Here is a 22,052-nt window from a genome sequence, read left to right on the forward strand (position 1 = left end):
CCTGTGCCCCCGCACATTGACTCCGTACTGGTACCCCTTGTATATAGCCTCTCTGCGGTTATTTTGCTGCTGCTCTTTAAATATTTGTTATTTAATAACCACTTTTTACTTAACACTTATTTTTCTTAACTGAATGGTTGGTTAAGGGCTTATAAGCATTTCACTGTACACCTGCTGTATTTGGCGCATGTGACAAATAACATTTGAATTTCATTTGTATTAATTTGTAAAAATTCCACGTTGACATTATAGGGCAGGGATCATCAACTGGATTCAGCTACTGGACATTTTTTTCTTCTTCAGTGGGTGGTTGGGGGGCCGTAACGGGCAGGTAGAATAGCAGTGAAAAGCATTGGGCCAGTAATCGAAAGGTCAATGATTCAAATCCCTGAGTCAACTACGTGAAAAATCTTTAGATGTGCCCTTGAACATGGCACTCTAATTGCTCATGTACATTGCTCTGGATAAGACCGTTTACTAAATGACTGAAATGTATAATGTAAACATAATTACAAAACATATGTATATTGCAAATTGACCGCAAGAAGCCCAAACAGACACAGTATAATGTTTGACTAAAACATTTAAAACCTTGCTTACATTTGTATACGGTCACGTCTCGCTATTATGCGTGGGAATACTTGAACAGATTTCTTAAATTAATACTTGGAGCTGAATTCCTGGTGTTTTTACAGTCTATAATATCTAACAATAACAACAATAAATTATTATTTGGGGAACCCTGTTATGGGGTATTGTGTGTAGGCCAGTGACACAAACTCTCAATTGAATCCATTTTAAATTCAGGTTGTAACACAAAATTCAAAAGGCACTCGCACATCTAAGCAATCTCTTTGCAGGTGCATGGCAACAGTTCAACAAGAATACTGTGTGTGAATACTATCTGAAGGCACTGTACTTACAGGTAACTGCCAAAATAAAGGAAACACTTGAGTAAATGAGGGATACAAAGGAAATTGAAAGCAGGTGCTTCCACACAGGTGTAGTTCCTGAGTTAATTAAGCAATTAACATCCCATCATGCTTAGGGTCAAGTATAAAAATGCCCAGTTGCTCCATATTTTGGCTAGAAGAGATCTATGACTTTGAAAGAGTGGTCTCAAAGAATCATAGGGGGTTTAAAGTGAGTGAGTGAGTGAGTGAGTGAGTGAGTGAGTGAGTGAGTGAGTGAGTGAGTGAGTGAGTGAGTGAGTGAGTGAGTGAGTGAGTGAGTGAGTGTGTGTGTGCGTGCGTGCGTGCGTGCGTGCGTGCGTGCGTGCGAAACCAGATCTCAACCTATTTGAACACTTTTAGGAGATTTTGCAGCGGCGCCTGAGACAGTGTTTTCCTCCATCATTAACAAAACACCAAATTATGGAGTTTGTCGTGGAAAAATACTTGCAGAATCTATGCCAAGGCACATTGAAGCTGTTCTGGCGGCTCGTGGTGGCCCAATGCCTTACAGGTTATGTTGGTTTTCTTTTATTTTGGCAATCACCTGTTGGTTGTCCATATAAAATAGTTGTAGGATATAGGATACCATAACTTTATCAGATACTATTCAGGCACTGTACCTTCACAGAAATATGTGTTAGGGTCTGAATATAAATTTGCATAGAAAACATTTTAACAAGATTATACAGTAGTGGATTGTTAAACAGCAGTACTATACTAGCCTCACAAAGGCACCATTTGAATATATTGCAAATAAGGTTAGTTACAGTACTCTATAATGGAGCCTACTGTTACAGGTCCCAATTCATATTTTTTTCTTCTAACAAGCATTGTAGCATAAAGCAAGTTTGACATGACATTTTCACAGTAAAATACTTTTAATGGATTTATCATGAATAATTTCTTAGCTTATGTAATTGTGTAAATAGTTTTGCACTTCTTTAACTGACTGCTGCATCTATTGCATCTTTGCAGCACTTTAGTCATCTCGTTCTTGGCACTCTGACTGATGAGACAGTAGAAAATAGGGTCCAGCATGCTGTTGAGTGTCGTCCAGGCAACCAGCACCATGTATGGGTCCCTGAGCTTCACTGCCATGCTACATTCCCCTGGCTCCAGCACCCCTCTGAGGAACATAACAGCCTGGAAGGGGGCGAAGGCCACCACATATGTCACCAGGAGGAGCAGCAACAGGAGGCTGACTTTCCTCCGCTCCCGGGCCAGCAAGGAGGCACTGTCGCGGAGTGCCAAAACAATCTGATGGAAGCAGAAGGTCATGATGAGAAGGGGGAGCAGGAACCCCAGAACCACCCTGGTCAGAGCAACGTGGGCGTCCGCCTGGGCCATGGGCATACCCTCCTTACACAGCCGCCTGGCGGAGAAGTCCTGCAGCGCCCCCTTTTGATGAAGAAGATAGATGTGGATAGACAGTTCTACACACCACAATGCAGCGCAAACTGCCACTGCAGTACGCACCAGCCGCACCCAGTTGAAGTAGAGAGGATAGACCACGGCCAGGTAGCGATCCACTGAGATGCAGCAGAGGAGACCAGACCCGATGTAGAAGCTGTTGTACATTACCACAGACACCAGGCTACAGAAGGTGTCCCCTACGGGCCGACCCAGGGCCAGCTCGATCCATACGGGCAGGGAGACCGTATAGAGGAGGTCTGAGATGGACAGATTCACCAGGTACACGGCCAAGTTGTTTCCTTTCCTCATTAACACCCAGGCCACATACAGAGACAGGCAGTTAGCCGGGAAGCCCATGATGAAGAAGAGGGAGTAGGCTGCTAGGTACATGTGCCCGTCCACCCAGTCATTTTTAATGCAGGCAGAGTCAGACAGGTTAGAATTGGTCTGATTGAGTGGTACTGCAGTTGGGTCCATCTTTGCCCTCGCTGAGTTGGATGTCTCTGGGTGCTCTGCGTTGTTGTCACCTATTGTATTCCTATGGTTCAATGAGAAAAATGGAAGTTGGGATGCCCTGGTTAAAAGCATTGGGCCAGTATCCGAAAGGTTGCTGATTAAAATCCTTGAGCTAGCAAGGTGGAAAAATGTGCTGTTCTTCCCAGTTAACCCCCTACAACAACTGCTCTCCTGGCACTGATTTAAATGGATGTCGATTCAGAGGGATTGGGTTAAATGTGGAAGGCACATTTCGGTTGAATGCATTTAGTTGTGCAGCTGACTAGGTGTACCCTTTTCCCTTTCTTGTATTCCATGCAAATTATACTCATGCAAATACATTTTCTGGAACTGATGGAGCTGTTGTGAGAATGGCTCTACTGGTGTTTTCAGGATTGTCACTAGTTAACACAGCCATATTGTTAAAATTGGCTATATTCAGTGTGGTTTAAGGTTAGGGTTAGGTTTCAAATCAGATTTTAAGAGGAGAAATTGTAGAAATAGACACAGTTTATGACTTTGTGGCTATGGTAACTAGTGATGACCAGCATAGATATTTGGTTATCAATAACAAAATAATTGCCATTAAATTTTATTTCTAAATTTAGGATATTGATACTACTAAATGACAATTTAGATTCCGTTGCTAAGCTTTTTCTTCAACCTGTCACCTTTTCTTTATATGCCAATTGGTCCAGCACCAATCATCAGACAATTCTAGATCCAAGAGGCTTCTAAACAGCTTCTACCCCCAAGCCATAAGAACATCTATTCAAATGGCTACACAGACTATTCACATTGCCCCCCCCCCCCCTCCCCTCTCCACACCACTGCCACTCTCTGTTGTCATCTATGCATAGTCACTTTAATTAACACTACCTACATGTACATACTACCTCAACTAACCAGTGCCCCCGCACATTGACTCTGTACCGGTACCCTCCTGTATATGTTGTTGTTTTCTTTACTGCTCCTCTTTAATTACTTGTTACTTTTATCTCTTATTCCTTTACGTATTTTTTTGGAACTGCACTGTCGGTTAGGGGCTCACAAGTAAGCATTTCACTGTAAGGTCTACTACACCTGTTGTATTCATCATTTCACTGTAAGGTATTCTGTTGTATTCATCATTTCACTGTAAGGTATTCTGTTGTATTCGGCGCATGTGACTAATACGATTTGATTTGAATTGCTTTCATTTTTGCTGTAATTCTCATTTCTTGAAAAGGCTTAAAATAAAGTTTAAAATCTAGGTCATAGTCCAAAACGGGGCCCAAGTCATGAAGGTAGAGCTGACAAACAAACAGCCTGCTACACACAGCTGCATCGACCCCACTGTTATGTCTCCTCTGTCAACATTTGATCACGTAAATTGTTACGCTGAGACCTTTAACACAGACTCACAGCAAGAGAGAAAATGTTGGGTCCGTAACTTGTGGGCCTTGTATAATCACACGGACGCCTGTCCAACAGCAGACATTTCTCACATGTTTTGTTCAGTCATTTTAGATACAAAATGGTATAACCACATGTGACCTTATTTGAATATATATAATCATAATCTGGAAGTTTTTGATGACATTTGCATCAAACATAATTTATTAGTTTACGTTGGCGCAACAAACACATTTTTCTCTATTGGTATAGTTGGACCATGAAGGAGGATACTACTACCTAATTTCCTTCCTATAGCATTGGATTAAAATAGAAACAGCTTTCATTATACATAATGGCAGACGTCACAAAGTGATGGGTTTGAGGACTGTTAGCAAGGTTAAACTATCCTAAACAGGGATATTGTAGCTGTTGGGGCCCCAGATGGCTAATTACCCATGATGGTCCAGATTGCGGATAACTGAAATTGAAGAACTGACAACTCAGGACATACACTGATCTAAATGTCTGACAGATCAGTTTTTTAAGAAAAACTAAAAGCCTGGAATATACAGTTTGGAAATGATGGTTAATTGTGGGTTGGTTGGGGATGCATTTGCTAGGAAGTTGACCTACTAGAGAGCCATAAAAATGCAAAGAACCAATGATTGGTGAATTGTGGGAGATGGAATTACATACAGAATCATTATAGAATAATTGAATAGGATCTCCGTGGGTGGTGTGGCATCTTGCTTAGCACCCTGTTGGGAATGGGGACTGAGACAACACTGATGATTGTAGAACTCATTTAGCAATTATGTCAACCCCTAACTTGATTTAAAATCCCACCTCAATGTCTTGTAAACTGAAGGGAAGAGACGTGTGAGTTTTCTTGTAGGCTATGTAAAGTATGTGGCAGATGTGGAGAGGACACATGCCTAATTATGCAAGTTCGTGTCAGACGTTATCAACAGTGGTCGACAGAGATTGAAATGATGATGATTTGGTGTATTTGGTAACATTGTTCTCCTGGATGTTTTTTTACTTTTGCTCTCACACTAATTGTTTACCTGCCAACTTTCTGGCTCCGTCAATGAAAATATTTGCTTAATGGTTTTCCTCATAATTCCCTCGTTCTTGTGGTGAAAGTCCAACGGGGGTATTACTGTGAATAATGTTTTGATTAGTATTTTACTTTATTTACATATTAGTTACAAACATGCATATTACCTGTGGACAGTGCCGATTTTAGCATGTACAGTGCCTTGCGAAAGTATTCGGCCCCTTTGAACTTTGCGACCTTTTGCCAAATTTCAGGCTTCAAACATAAAGATATAAAACTGTATATTTTTGTGAAGAATCAACAACAAGTGGGACACAATCATGAAGTGGAACGACATTTATTGGATATTTCAAACTTTTTTAACAAATCAAAAACTGAAAAATTGGGCGTGCAAAATTATTCAGCCCCTTTACTTTCAGTGCAGCAAACTCTCTCCAGAAGTTCAGTGAGGATCTCTGAATGATCCAATGTTGACCTAAATGACTAATGATGATAAATACAATCCACCTGTGTGTAATCAAGTCTCCGTATATATGATCCTGCACTGTGATAGTCTCAGAGGTCCGTTAAAAGCGCAGAGAGCATCATGAAGAACAAGGAACACACCAGGCAGGTCCGAGATACTGCTGTGAAGAAGTTTAAAGCCGGATTTGGATACAAAAAGATTTCCCAAGCTTTAAACATCCCAAGGAGCACTGTGCAAGCGATAATATTGAAATGGGAGGAGTATCAGACCACTACAAATCTACCAAGACCTGGCCGTCCCTCTAAACTTTCAGCTCATACAAGGAGAAGACTGATCAGAGATGCAGCCAAGAGGCCCATGATCACTCTGGATGAACTGCAGAGATCTACAGCTGAGGTGGGAGACTCTGTCCATAGGACAACAATCAGTGGTATATTGCACAAATCTGGCCTTTATGGAAGAGTGGCAAGAAGAAAGCCATTTCTTAAAGATATCCATAAAAAGTGTTGTTTAAAGTTTGCCACAAGCCACCTGGGAGACACACCAAACATGTGGAAGAAGGTGCTCTGGTCAGATTAAACCAAAATTGAACTTTTTGGCAACAATGCAAAATGTTATGTTTGGCGTAAAAGCAACACAGCTGAACACACCATCCCCACTGTCAAACATGGTGGTGGCAGCATCATGGTTTGGGCCTGCTTTTCTTCAGCAGGGACAGGGAAGATGGTTAAAATTGATGGGAAGATGGATGGAGCCAAATACAGGACCATTCTGGAAGAAAACCTGATGGAGTCTGCAAAAGACCTGAGACTGGGACGGAGATTTGTCTTCCAACAAGACAATGATCCAAAACATAAAGCAAAATCTACAATGGAATGGTTCAAAAATAAACATATCCAGGTGTTAGAATGGCCAAGTCAAAGTCCAGACCTGAATCCAATCGAGAATCTGTGGAAAGAACTGAAAACTGCTGTTCACAAATGCTCTCCATCCAACCTCACTGAGCTCGAGCTGTTTTGCAAGGAGGAATGGGAAAAAATGTCAGTCTCTCGATGTGCAAAACTGATAGAGACATACCCCAAGCGACTTACAGCTGTAATCGCAGCAAAAGGTGGCGCTACAAAGTATTAACTTAAGGGGGCTGAATAATTTTGCACGCCCAATTTTTCAGTTTTTGATTTGTTAAAAAAGTTTGAAATATCCAATAAATGTTGTTGCACTTCATGATTGTGTCCCACTTGTTGTTGATTCTTCACAAAAAAATACAGTTTTATATCTTTATGTTTGAAGCCTGAAATGTGGCAAAAGGTCGCAAAGTTCAAGGGGGCCGAATACTTTCGCAAGGCACTGTAAATCTTGGTGGGATGTATGCCAGCAAAGTACCTGCACAACACAACACTGAACAATACATTAATTGCACTATAACGGTGACAAACGGTGCCCACAAACTGTTAGGGCCTACATGAATGTCACGCCCTGACCATAGTTTGCTTTGTATGTTTATGTGTTTTGTTTGGTCAGGGTGTGATCTGAGTGGGCATTCTATGTTGTATGTCTAGTTTGTCTGTTTCTGTGTTTGGTCTGATATGGTTCTCAATCAGAGGCAGGTGTTAGTCATTGTCTCTGATTGGGAACCATATTTAGGTAGCCTTTTTTGGCATTGTGGATTGTGGGTGATTGTCTATGTTAGTTGCAGTCCAATCAAAGCTACTGTACATAAAATTACTTCAAATCACGTTATATCTGTGGCCAATGACCTTGATCCTTCTTGGGTTGGCACTTCTAATGTACTGTAACTCTATGGTAGCACCAAAGGGGCTAGAATTTTCTAGCTCTACCCTTAGACTTGGCGGTGGGGTAGTGTCTCCATGAGTGACAGAACACTGAGCCAATCACAGCTCAACGCTCCGTATTTTTTGTTGGCTTTCCTCGCCACCACAGAAAGCACTGAGCTAGGCTGAAACAGCTGTATTTTGGAGCTGCCTTACTCAAGAAAACAAAAAATAGACCATGTTTGTATGTGGCTTTATTAACTCAATGTGTATATAAATACAGTATATATATATATGTATGACATGGTTTTATGCCAAAATAACATGCAAAACAGGCTCAAAACAGTTGGGGCAGAGCCTTGAATGACGGGTCACCACTGCCTGTGCACAATGACAAATGGCACAGCTCCTCTCAAAAAATGCAAGAAACACTCCACAAATGATTTTATAAGCCAAGATTTCACTAGGAATTTCATGGTTTTTGCTCTAGAACCTGCATTCTCTCATGGTCAAAGATGTGACTGTTGAGCTAAGTATCCTGAAGTGAATGTCAAACAATGTTAGTCTCTAGCATTTAGTCTTCTCTGTTAAATTCCCTCTGAGCTATCACATGAGAGCAGCACTGCAGATGAGAGAACTGTGTGCTGGGCAGATGAGTGAATGGTGAACTCAACAATTATACATGGGTGATTTGCAGTTCAGAAATCGTATGTATATGTTTAAGCACACAAAAGAGGAGAGTTGGTTTTCCAAGAGGTGACTTTTGGGTAACATTTTATTTGGATAGTCTGTAGAGCATCTACAAATAGACTAACTATCTACTAATACTAATCCTAATCCTAACCTTAACCCTGATGCTTATTCTTATTCTAACCCTAACCGTAATCTTAACAAGCAGTTGCTTATCAACAAATTGTTGATAGTATGATTATCCAGACTATACAAATAAAGTGTGACCTGAAACAGTACTTTTGTTACTGTAAAGATGTTTTCATAGGCTATGGTGTAAACTTCACTGTGGTGCAGAAACCACAACTATTATGAATAGCAACAAACATGATGTTGGCTCATCTGCAGTTTATAGCTTGGAACTTCTCTCCGTTGGGTCTCCTGAGTGTGAACAATGACTTGACATCTCAAAATGGACTACTAGACCTACACATACAAATAGTTATAGAATGTGGGTGGTCATACACTCAAGTTAACAAACTATATATACAAACATGAGCAACCAGAACCAGTCTAGAAAGCAAAAGAGCACAGCTAGGCAGACACCTCTCCTGACTTTGGTCTTGTAAAATTATCATTAAATGACTATACATTTATTCCTATAGGTGTCTTTGGAATCATTGATATTTGTGTCAAGATACAAATAGTATTCTCTCCAATGTCACACAGGAGACATTTCCTCATATGTATTAAATAACTTTATTGAAAAGAAGAATGGTAGATGTACAGTAAATGTGGGTACTGGCGAGAGAAATGTCATACAATGTTTAGGCGTTAACATAGATGTGTTTGGCATTTTAAAGGCCATCATTTATTGTGACAAGACAAGGTTTTTGGGGCAATCTAGAAGTGTGTAGCACACACGCACACACAGGAGACATTAAAAGATCATCCCGTGATCTTCACTGCTAGAACATACCATTTTGTTAAATTTGACATTGTGACAGGTGACATTGAGATTTTTGGGGTATTTTATTAGGATCCCCATTAGCTGTTGCAAAAGCACCAGCTACACTTCCTGGGGTCCACACAAAACATGAAACATAATACAGAATGACCTAATACAGAACATCATCAGACAAGAACAGCTCAACTACATATATTTTTGTTAAAGGCACATGTAGCCTACATATCAATGTATACACACAATCTATCTAGGTCAAATAGGGGAGAGGGGTTGTGCCGTGGGGTGTTGCTTTATCTGTTTTTTTAAACCAGATTTGCTGTTTATTTGAGTAATATGAGATGGAAGTAAGTTCCATGCAATAAGGGCTCTATATAATACTATACACTTTCTTGAATTCGTTCTGGATTTGGGGTCTGTAAAAAGACCCCTGGTGGCATGTCTGGTGGGATAAGTGTTTATCAGAGCGGTGTGTAAGTTGACTATGCAAACAATTTGTGATTTTCAACACAATGTTTCTTATAAAAATAAGTGATGCAGTCAGTCTCTCCTCAACTCCAAGAGAGACTGGCATGCATAGTATTTATATCACATATTTTTCCGTGCCCGTAAACATATCTCCTACACAATCTAAACCTTATAGACCTACATAATGTAGTTCAAGATTGCACACATTTTATGTGGCTACATTGTGTAATTCAACATTGATAATGCAATTTAGTGTGCAATAACTACAAGATATCAAACAAATGTGCAGGAAAATGGAGGAACTCATGTCTGTATTACAACAGGTTTGATTTGATCAGTCCTGTGGAGGTAGGTTGATACAATTGAAAGCTGAAATGCCATTGTATCAGATCTCCTGCGATTCTTCGTTCTCTTGTAGATGGTGCTAACTTTCCTCCTAAAATACTGACCAGAAAATACATACAACAGAGGATTTAGGCTACTGTTCAGAATTGCTAGGTAGGTTGAAAACTGGGTACCAATGTCCAGTGTATAATGCCATGTTTCATCCAAGACCTCTGCATCACACAGCATATCGAGTAAGGTGAAGAGTTGGAAGGGACTCCAACATACAAAAAACAGCAGCGTCACGGCGTAAACAAGGACTGTGGCCTTCCTGTCATTTCCACCCTCGATGTAAACACTCTGCCTCCTCTTCCTCAGGGCTCTGATAATGTTACAACTGCAGGAAAAAATCCCCACAACAGGCACAACAAAGCCAACTATGTTCAACAGGAGGTTGTGGGCCAGCTTCCAAGACTCCCCAGAGTGGTCAGGATACTCCAGAATACACGCCATTGTCCGATATTCCTCAATGAACGTCACCTTTCTGTGAAGCGAAGCTAGACCCCCTATCAGCAGCCCAAACAGCCACAGTATGAGGCATATCGCCCGTGCGTAGCGCTTCCTCCTCAGCCACCTGGCCCTCATGGTCCTCACCAGCGCTAAGTAGCGGTCCACGCTCACCATCACCAACAGGTAGATGCTGGTGTAGAAGTTGACAGTGATAGACAGATTGACTACGTAGCACAAGAAGTCTCCATAAGGCCAGTTGTAGTCATTAAGGATGTTCATGGCCCAGAAGGGCAGGCAGGCCAGGAGGAGCAGGTCAGCCAGGGCCAGGTTTCCCAGGTAGATCTCTGGGACGGAGCACTGCTCCCTCTGGAGAAGGAAGACCAGCAGGACAAAGCCATTACCCAGCAGCCCTGTCACACATAGGGTGAAGATGTAGGGAGGAATGATGCTGTGGACCAGGATCCATTCTGTGGCATTGTGGAGAGGTGTCTTGGTGGTGGGAAGGAAAGACCTGTTGTTTTCTGACGGGAGCATAGCCATGGAGACCACCAGCTCTGTTGTCATAAGAAAATGTCAAAATGTAATATCTGAGCGTATTATCCACTAATCAACAATATTCATCTTAATATTGTGACACTGAAGTTTAATATTTTATGTGTGAGTAACTATTCTGTAATCAATCTCCAGACTGTCTTCATCAAAGCCAGATATATATCAAAACTGAACGCTAAAGAGTCCAAACTCTCTTGAAAGGTCATCAAACAATTAGCTGTGGTTGCATAAATATGCTGAATCCAACAACAACTTATGTATTTCTGGTGTTGTGTGAGAAAAGTGGGATTTAAGCAGGAGGTTTTGATAAAGACTTGACTTGAACTAATTGAATACTTTTTTTCAAATGTGATTTAGTAACTCATAACAGCCAATTGGTTTTTTTGCTTCTCCATTTATTAGTTGCAACTCTGAGCAGAACGTCCTTAACATACAGATACATGACTGATCAAATAAATAAAGCTTTTTTTTTGTCAAGTTGAATAACCTCACAAGTGTCTGTCTCAGTGTTTTTGGTCTATCAGTATTCATATGTACTAAATGACTTTGTCTCTGTACCATTACGTTATTCAGAAGCCTGACTCACGAATGTCATCCCAAGGAACATTTGTTAAAATATGCATTTGTAAGAAATCGCTTACCTTGTGCCAATCGTGTGAAAATATATTTTAGTAAGGAGAAGAAAACACTGCAGTTTATCACACACACCAATCCAGTAGACCATGTAGTGTTGTTTGTCTTTAAGCTTCTCACTGAGTTAGGGAGAGATGGGCTGGAAAGTTTGGTTCTGTATACAACATTCTTCCACACCCTTGTCCGACCGTGTATTTCAATTTGTTTATAAGCCAGTTTCAGTTCGCCTGAAGGTCAGGTGAGAATGTAGGAATACTCAAAGAGAGAAAACATGTATTTTGTGAAGTGAACGGCTTCTTCTCCAATGGTACAAACACTTATTTTAGAATTTTGGCACTGTGTAAAAACACATACACATAACCACAGGCCCAGGGCCAAGTAGCTAGCTTAATCCATTATTTATTTTTTTTCAGTAGATTTAAGGCTAATAATTGAATACCCTCTGTTTATATTTCATTATGAGTCATCTTAATTTGATCACTCTTTTGTTGCTGAATAATGTTCCTGCACTGCAGATGAGCTTTGTGATTGACATAAATTCACTGAAAACCCACACAAACACAAGGTTACATTAAAAACAGTTTTGCACTGTTCATGTAGCCTACTTTTGGCCAGCTAACAGCCTAACCACCGATCAAGCAACACTATGGACTAAACGTTCAAATCATCTTGCTGAAGGATTATTCTGTGACGATATAGGTCAAATTAAGATGCTACATCTGTAGGTCCCATGCTATAGGTCAGGGGCATTCAATTCTTACCCTATGAGGTCCAGAGCCTGCTGGCTTTCTGTTCAACCTGATAATTAATTGCACCATCCTGGTGTCCCAGGTCTAAATCAGTCCTTGACTATAGGGGAATAATAAAAAAATGAAGTGACATCGAGCCTCCCGAGTAGCTCAGCGGTCTAAAGTCATCACAGTATTGCAGCATCATTACAGCCTGTAGTTTGATCCGGGTGTTAAGAAGCGCAGTTAGGCGGGAGGACACATGACTCGACTTTCGCCTATCCCAAGCCAGTTGGGGAGTTGCAGCGATGAGACAAGATCGTAATCATGAAAATGGGGATAAAAAAGGGGGTGGCACTTGCTTCAAGGTCCAGAGATGAGTTTGAGGGCTATAGGTAATAATGTGTCTTTCTTACAATCACATACAGGAAAGGGTTCAGTGAGCTGTTGCTGTAGCCCAAGTAGGTAGCCAGTTGAGTGCTGATGTCTAATGCATCCACCAAGCCAGAACCAGAGATGACTTCGTAGTGATAAAGGGTCTCGAGGAAGATAACCTCCTGGTAAGGCAGCCAGCAGAGGATGAATACGGCCAAGGCGCTGAGTACTAGGTGGGCAGCCTTCCTCTCCGTTCCAGCCTGCCGCCGTGCTCCTCATCCTGCTCGTCTTGTTGTCCCGGAGCACCCTGATAATGTGGTAGCTGCAGAAGGACACAATAGGTACAGGAACCAGGAAGCCCACTATGTTGACAGTCAGGTTGTAGCGCATCCTGCAGACATTGTGGGGGTACGCCACGTAGCACGCCTCCACCCCCAGGTGAGGGAAAAAAGTGGACAGAGTGGAAGAACTGAGCGGGGAGGCTGAGGAGGCAACTCACCATCCACACACCCAGGTAGATTTCGCTGGCCCAGGCTGGTCTTCTCCCCTTGCCCTGGGACGACAGGGGCTGAGCCAGCACAAGGTACCGGTCCACACTGACCAGCGTGAGGAACAGGACGCTGCAGTAGTAGTTCCTCCCAATGACAATGTTCACCAGCTGAAACATGGGCTCGCCGAACAGCCAGTGAAACTCTTGTAAGACGGCCACCACCCAGAACAGCAGGCAGGACACCATGAGGAGGTCTGCAGCGGCCAGGTCACCCAGATAGATGTCTGCCATGGTGGCGTGTCTACTCTGGAAGCAGAACACACACAGGACGAAGGAGTTACCCAGCATGCCCAGCAGGCAGATGATGGACATGTAGGCTAGCTGCATGCAGTACACCCACTCCCAGGCTTCTGTGTGGTTACACTCCTTCTTGGCAATGAGCACACCCTCTATGAGAGGGTCCCTTGACCAGTTTGAGACCATTTGGGGAGCTGTCCTAAGACAGATTATGTGTGTCAATGTTAAAGCGAAATGTTATATTGTAAAACATTAAAAAAAGCTTTTGATGTCAAAGTACTAAAAATGTGTACCACTACTTCTCTAATTTCTCTCAAACCGCTACTACCTGGTTCAAACTAAAGTGGATGGCGAGCTAATAGACTGGGGATAAGAGAATGGAATGGCTAATATTGTTATCAGTGAGAGTGCACAGGCTGTGCGTGTTGTTGCCTTGTGAAGCACGCCTCAGCTCTTTACATAAATCACTGTGATGTACAATCATGTAAACAGAGCTGCAGGTAACAGATGGTCTCTGATCTGGATGAGATGGAGCACTCACTAGAGGTCGACCGATTATGATTTTTTCAACACCGATACCAATTATTGGAGGACCAAAAAAGCCGATACCGATTAATCTGCCAATTTTTTTTATGTGTGTGTGTGTTTTTGTGTGTAATAATGACAATTACAACAATACTGAATTAACACTTATTTTAACTGAATATAATACATCAATAAAATAAATTTAGCCTCAAATAATGAAACATGTTCAATTTGGTTTTAATAATGCAAAAACAGAGTGCTGGAGAAGAAAGTAAAAGTGCAATATGTGCCATGTAAGAAAGCTAACGTTTAAGTTCCTTGCTCAGAACATGAGAACATATGAAAGCTGGTGGTTCCTTTTAACATGAGTCTTCAATATTCCCAGGTAAGAAGTTTTAGGTTATAGTTATTATAGGACTATTTCCCTCTATACCATTTGTATTTCATTAACCTTTGACTATTGGATGTTCTTATAGGCACTTTAGTATTGCCAGTGAAACAGTATAGCTTCCGTCCCTCTAGTTAGTGCGCGCTAACTAGCTAGCCATTTCACTTCGGTTACACCTGCCCCATCTCGGAAGTTGATAGGTTTGAAGACATAAACAGCGCAATGCTTGACGCACAACGAAGAGCTGCTGGCAAAACGCTTCTGCCTACCACCGCTCAGTCAGATACTTGTATCCTCAGTCAGATTATATGCAACGCAGGACACGCTAGATAATATCTAGTAATATCATCAACCATGTGTAGTTAACTAGTGATTATGATTGATTGTTTTTTATGAGATAAGTTTAATGCTAGCTAGCAACTTACCTTGGCTTACTGCATTCGCGTAACAGGCAGTCTCCTTGTGGAGTGCAACGAGAGAGAGGCAGGTCGTTATTGCGTTGGACTAGTTAACTGTAAGGTTGCAAGATTGGATCCCCCGAGCTGACAAGGTGAAAATCTGTCGTTCTGCCCCTGAACAAGGCAGTTAAACCACCGTTCCTGGGCCATCATTGAATATAAGAATGTGTTCTTAACTGACTTGCCTAATTAAATAAAGGTCTAAAAAAAAAATGTTTAAATCGGCGCCCAAAAATACCGATTTCCGATTGTTATGAAAACTTGAAATCGGCCCTAATTAATCGGCCATTCCGATTAATCGGTCGACCTCTAGAGCACACTCTCTGTGGACTCTGTCTACATCTCCCTCCTCACAGTACTATAAGTCAGCACAGCCTCAGTGGAATGCAAAAAAATATGTTTTCAGTCTATCAAAAGGAGAGTAAATGTAGGGTACCTGTGGGAAACAGGGGAGAATATTATTGGCGCTGACTAGTTACACTCTGTTTTTTTTAAACTAGGAGTGCCACTCAGTTTTTGAACCGGAAGCAAATCCGACCACAACTCTATCCTCCTGATTCCTGCTTACAAGGTAAAATTAAAGCAGGAAGCACCAGTGACTCGGTCTATAAAAAAATGGTCAGATGAAGCAGATGCTAAACTACAGGACTGCTTTGCTATCACAGACTGGAACATGTTCCGGGATTCTTCCAATGACATTGAGGAATACACCACGTCAGTCACTGGCTTTATCAATAAGTGCATTGAGGACATCGTCCCCACAGTGACTGTACATACATACCCCAACCAGAAGCCATGGATTACAGGCAACATTTGCACTGAGCTAAATGGTAGAGCTGCCGCTTTCAAGGTGCGGGACTCTAACCCGGAAGCTTACAAGAAATCCTGCGATGAAACATCAAACAGGCAAAGCGTCAATACAGGGCTAAGATTGAATCATACTACACCAGCTCTGACGCTCGTCAGATGTGGCAGGGCTTGCAAACTATTACAGACTACAATGGGAAGCACAGCCGCGAGCTGCCCAGTGACACGAGCCTCCCAGACGAGCTAAATCACGTCTATGCTTGCTTCGAGCCAAGCAACACTGAGGTATGCATGAGAACATCAGCTGTTTCGGACGACTGTGTGATCACGCTCTCCATAGCCAACGTGAGCAAGAACTTTAAACAGGTGAACATACACAGGGCAGCGGGGCCAGATGGATTACCAGGACGTGTGCTCAAACACCACCCAAACAGATCCACAGATGATGCAATCTCTATTGCACTCCTCACTGCCCTTTCCAACCTAGACTAAAGAAACACCTATGTGAGAATGCTGTTCATTGACTACAGCTCAGCGTTTAACACCATAGTACCCTCAAAGCTCATCACCAAGCTAAGGATCCTGGGACTAAACACCTCCCTCTGCAACTGGATCCTGGACTTCCTGATGGGCCGCTCCAAGGTGGTGAGGGTAGGTAGCAACACATCTGCCATGCTGATCCTCAACACTGGAGCTCCCCAAGGGTGCGTGCTCAGTCCCCTCCTGTACTCCCTGTTCACCCACGACTGCATGGCCAGGCACGACTCCAACACCATCATTAAGTTTGATGACGACACAACAGTGGTAGGCCTGATCACCGACAACGACAAGACAGCCTATAGGGAGGAGGTCAGAGACCTGTCCAGGTGGTGCCAGAATAACAACCTCTACCTCAACATAACCAAGGCTAAGGAGATGATTGTGGACTACGGGAAAAGGAGCACCAAGCACATCCCCATTCTCATTCTCATAGTGGAGCAGGTTGAGAGCTTCAAATTCCTTGGTGTCTACATCAACAACAAACTAGATTGGTCCAAACACACCAAGACAGCCGTGAAGAGGGCACGACAAAGCCTATTCCCCCTCAGGAAACTAAAAAGATTTGGCATGGATCCTGAGATCCTCAAAAGGTTCTATAGCTACAACATCTAGAGCATCCTGAACAGTTGCATCATTGCCTGGTACGGCAATTGCTCGGCCTCCTACTGCGAGGCACTACAGAGGGTAGTGCGAACGGCCCAGTACATCACTGGGGCAAAGCTGCCTGCCATCCAGGACCTCTACACCAGGCGGTGTCAGAGGAAGGCCCTAAAAATTGTCAAAGACCCTAGCCACCCCAGTCATAGTCTGTTCTCTCTTCTACCGCATGGCAAGCAGTACCGGAGTGCCAGGTCTAGATGTACATGTAAAAAAGGCTTCTCAACAGTTTTATCCCCAAGCCATAAGACTCCTGAACAGGTAACTAAATGGTTACCCGGAATATTTGCATTGTGTGCCTCCCCCAACCCCTCTTTTACTCTGCTGCTACTCTCTGTTTATCTTACAGTGGGGCAAAAAAGTATTTAGTCAGCCACCAAATACTTATTTTCCACCATAATTTGCAAATAAATTCATTAAAAATCCTGCAATGTGATTTTCTGGATTTTTTTTCTCATTTTGTCTGTCATAGTTGAAGTGTACCTATGATGAAAATTACAGGTCTCTCTCATCTTTTTAAGTGGGAGAACTTGCACAATTGGTGGCTGACTAATTATTTTTTTGCCCCACTGTATATGCATAGCCACTTTAACTATACATTCATGTACATACTACCTAAATTGGCCTGACCTACCAATGCTCCCGCACATTGGCTAACCGGGCTATCTGCATTGTGTCCCACCACCCGCCAACCCCTCTCTTCTGCTACTCTCTGTTCATCATATATGCGTAGTCAATTTAACGATACCTACATGTACATAGTACCTCAATAAGCCTTGTATAGCCCTGTATATAGCCTTGCTACTCTTTTTTCCAATGTCTTTTTACTGTTGTTTTATTTCTTTACCTATCTACACACACACACACACACACACACACACACACACACACACACACACACACACACACACACATACCTTTTTTTCACGCACCATTGGTTAGAGCCTGTAAGTAAGCATTTCACTGTAAGGTTGTACTCGGCGCATGTGACAAGTAAACTTTGATTTGATTTGAAATGCTTTCCTCTCTGCTCCTCATCAATTACTTCACCGAAACAATGGTAAAAACACAGCAAAAAAGCCAATTTAACCAATGGCTTAATTAGGATTATTCTGTGAGTTGGGTGTACTTCAGAAGCACAAGAAATTGAGCTACAGTAATGTGTGAATGTTTTTTCATTCAACAAACAACGTAAAAAAACTTGTTGAGTGGTTTAGCTATATGTCCAAACGTTGAGCAAGCTGACAATTCTATTGTAGCTTGTTGCCTTAGAATTGTACGTGGAATCAACAAACTCTGCTGGAAGTTAGCTGAATTTGAACAAGATTTTTGAGTAAAATTACAAATGTATGTTTGCTCAAAACCACTCAAAACCACACCACTTGTTAACATATCTCCCAGAATGCTCTATTCTATGATGATTTTCAGAATTGTTTATTTCAATACCTGTGTTCTTGCATGTACATTCATTGGGTTGATTAATCTTGTGCTACACAAACATAGATAACATACATTTTTCTAAACTAATCCAATCTACTAGTAGTTTGACTTTCTGTACCCGTTAATGAAATGACTGTTCCAGTTATATAATTTAGGTAGTCTCAAAAATGCATTCACCCTACCTTGGCAGTAATCAATGTAAGTTGCAGGTAATTTAAATGTTCCAATTGTTAGATGTTGTCACTCTGGATTCCAACAGGAATTACACATCCATTTGCAATCCAGCATAATGTGATTTGTAGACTTTGATGTGGCCTGAAAATCAGGAATTTCAGACCACTGAGTTAGGGTGTGACTAGGCCCTCAAAGAAAGGCGTAATGATATACAGTACCAGTCAAATGTTTGGACACACCTACTAATTTCAGGGTTTTTCTTTATTTTGACCATTTTCTACATTGCAGAATAATAGTGAAGACATCAAAACTGTGAAATAACGCATATGGAATCATGTAGTAACCAAAGCGTTAAACAAATCTAAATATATTTTATATTTTAGATCCTTCAAAGTAGCCACCCAAATAAATGTTATTTGTCACATGTGCCAAATACAACAGGTACTGTAAAATGCTTACTTACAAGCCCTTAACCAACAATGCAGTTCAAGAATAGAGTTAATCAAATATTTACTAAATAAAATAAAGTAAAAAAAATAAGAATCAAATCTATCAAATTGTAACACAAGAAATGTACATAACAACAACGAGGCTATATACAGGGTGTACCGGTATTGAGTCAATGTGAGGGGTACAGGTTAATCGAGGTAATTTGTAGTGACTCTGCACAGATAATAACCAGCGTGTAGCAGCATTGTAAAAACAAATGGGGGGGGGGGGGGCGGGTCAATGTAAATAGTCTGTGTGGCCGTTTGATTAGTTTAGTTGTTCAGCAGTCTTATGGCTTGGGGGTAGAAGATTTTGAGGAGCCTTTTGGTCCTGGACTTGGCGCTCTGGTACCTCTTGCCGTGCGGTAGTTTATAACATGGGTGACTGGGATATTTACATTTTTTGGGGGCCTTACTCTGATAACACCTAGTATATAGGTCCTGGATGTCAGGAAGCCCCAGTGACTGGGGATTCCTGACATCCTGTACACACTACCCTCTGTAGCGCCTTACGGTCAGATGCTGAGCAGTTGCCATACCAGGAGGTGAGGCAACTGATCAGGACGCTCTCGATGGTGCAGCTGTAGAACTTTTTGAGGATCTGGGGACCCATGCCAAATCTTTTCAGTCTCCTGAGGGGAAAAAGGTGTTGGTCGTGCCTTCTTCACAACTGTCTTGGTGTGTTTGGACCATGATAGTTTGTGGGTGATGTGGACACCAAAGAACTTGAAACTCTCAACCCGCTCCACTACAGCTCTGTCGATGTTAATGGGGGCCTGTTCGGCCCTCCTTTTCCCATAGTCCACGATCAGCTCCTTTGTCTTGCTCACATTGAGAGAGAGGTTGTTGTCCTGGCACCATACTGCCAGGTCTGACCTCCCTATAGGCTCTCTCATCGTTGTCGGTGATCAGGCCAATGTTGTGTCATCAGCAAACCTAATGATGGTGTTGGAGTTGTGCTTGGCCACGCAGTCTTGGGTGAACCGTGAGTACAGGAGGGGCTATGCACACACACCTGAGGGGCCCCCAGTGTTGAGGATCAGCATGGCAGATGTGTTGTTGCCTACCCTTACCACCTGGGGGCGGCCCGTCAGGAAGTCCAGGATCCAGTTGCAGAGGGAGATGTTTAGTCATAGACTCCTTAGCTTAGTGATGAGCTTTGTGGGCACTATGGTGTTGAGCGCTGAGCTATAGTCAATGAACAGCATTCTCACATAGGTGTTAATTTTGTGCAGGTGTGAAAGGGCAGTTTGAAGTGCGATTGAGATTGCGTTATCTGTTGGGGCGGTAGGTGAGTTGGAGTGGGTTTAGGGATTCTGGCATGATGGTGTTGATGTGAGCCATGGCCAGCCTTTCAAAGCACTTCATGGCTACCGAGGTGAATTCTACGGGGCGATAATCATTTAGGCAGGTTACCGTAGCTTTATTGGGCACAGGCACTATGGTGGTCTGTTTGAAACATGTAGGTATTACAGAATCGGCCAGGGAGAGGTTGAAAATGAGGTTGAAAATACACTTGCCAGTTGGTTCATTTGAGTACATGTCCTGGTAATCCATCTGGCCCCGCGGCTTTGTGAAAGTTGACCTGTGAGCAATACCTTTAAACATCTGCTACGGAGAGCATCATCACACAGTCATCTGGAACAGCTGGTGCTCTCATGCATTCAGTGTTGCTTGCCTCAAAGTGAGCATGAAAGGCATATTAGCTTTTCTGGTAGGCTCGTGCCACTGGGCAGCTTGTGGCTGGGTTTCCCTTTGCAGTCCGTAACAGTTTTCAAGCCCTGCCACATCCAAGAAGCGTCAGAGCCGGTGTAGTAGGATTCAATCTTAGTCCTGTATTGACGCTTTGCCTGTTTGATGGTTCATCTGAGGGCATAGCAGGATTTCTTATAAGCTTCCGGGTTAGTGTCCCGCTCCTTGATAGCTGAAGCTCTAGCCATTTGCTCGGTGTGGATGTTGCCTTTAATCCATGGCTTCTGGTTGGGATATGTACGTACGGTCACTGTGGGGATGACGTCGTCGATGCACTTATTGATGAAGCCAGTGACTGAGGTGATATTCTCCTTAATGCCCTTGGATGAATCCTGGAATATTTTCGTATCTGTGCTAGCAAAACAGTCTTGTAACGTAGCATCTGTGTCATCTGACCACTTCTGTATTGAGCAAGTTACTGGTACTTCCTGCTTTAGTTTTTGCTTGTAAGCAGGAATCAGGAGGATATAATTATGGTCAGATTTGCAAAATGGAGGGTGAGGGAGAGCTTTGTAAGCGTCTCTGTGTGTGGAGTAAAGGTGGTCTAGAATGTATTTTTCCCTCTGGTTGCACATGCTGCTAGAAATGAAATCAAACAGATTTAAGTTTGCCTGCATTAAAGTCCCCGGCCACTAGGAGCTCCACTTCTGGATGAGCAGTTTCTTGTTTGCTTATGGACTTTTACAGCTTGTTGAGTAAGGTCTTAGTGCCAGCATCGGTTTGTGTTGGTAAATGGACGACTACGAATAATATAGATATGAACTCTTTTGGTAGATTGTGTAGGGTACCGCTGATCATGAGCTATTCTACCTCAGGCGAGCAATACCTTGAGACTTTAATGTTAGACATCGTGCACCAGCAGTTAATGACAAATAGACACACACCCCTGCCCCTCGTCTTACCAGACGTAGCTGCTCTGTCCTGCCGAAACACAGAGAAGCCAGCCAGCACTATATTATCCGTGTCGTCGTTCAGCCAAGTCTCGGCGAAACACAAAATATGAAGTTTCTTAATTTCCCATTGGTAGGATAGTCTTAATCGTAGATCGTCCAGTTTGTTTTCCAATGATTCCGGGTTGCCAATAATACAGAGGGTAGTGGTGGTTTGTTCACTCGCCGGATAATTCTCAGAAGGCACGCGGATGATGGTGATTTGGGTCTGGTCAGTATATCCTTTGCGTCAGACTCATTAAAGAAAATATCTTCCTCCAGTTCGAGGTGAACAATCACTGTTCTGATGTCCAGAAGTTGTTTCGGTCATAAGAGACGGTAGCAGCA

General features: G+C 42.5%; 2 protein-coding genes across 3 annotated transcripts in view; both read right to left on the reverse strand.

Annotated features, from left to right (window-relative positions):
• The window catches only part of LOC110504332 (G-protein coupled receptor 4-like), a 29,945-nt gene extending 27,102 nt beyond the window's left edge, over positions 1-2,843 (reverse strand). The window contains exon 1 of the mRNA XM_021583109.2: positions 1,904-2,843. Coding sequence (XP_021438784.2) covers positions 1,904-2,843 — 940 coding nt within the window. The remainder of the gene's footprint in view (positions 1-1,903) is intronic.
• Positions 2,844-9,664: 6,821 nt separating this feature from the next.
• Positions 9,665-11,772, reverse strand: bdkrb1 (bradykinin receptor B1). 2 transcript variants are annotated; one of them, XM_021582978.2, is made up of 2 exons: positions 11,665-11,772; positions 9,665-11,025 (listed from the first exon to the last, which is right to left on the reverse strand). In XM_021582978.2, the coding sequence occupies exon 2, from the start codon at positions 11,009-11,011 to the stop codon at positions 9,941-9,943; it is 1,071 nt and encodes a 356-aa protein (XP_021438653.2). In that variant the 5' UTR covers positions 11,012-11,025; positions 11,665-11,772; the 3' UTR covers positions 9,665-9,940.
• Positions 11,773-22,052: the final 10,280 nt, after the last annotated feature.

Source organism: Oncorhynchus mykiss, chromosome 25 (assembly GCF_013265735.2).
Source record: "Oncorhynchus mykiss isolate Arlee chromosome 25, USDA_OmykA_1.1, whole genome shotgun sequence".
Classification (NCBI taxonomy): Eukaryota; Metazoa; Chordata; class Actinopteri; order Salmoniformes; family Salmonidae; genus Oncorhynchus; species Oncorhynchus mykiss.

Bases quoted from the DNA above. Each gene is read 5' to 3' on its own strand.
- bdkrb1 (XM_021582978.2), bottom strand. From the start codon at position 11,011: ATGGCTATGCTCCCGTCAGAAAACAACAGGTCTTTCCTTCCCACCACC.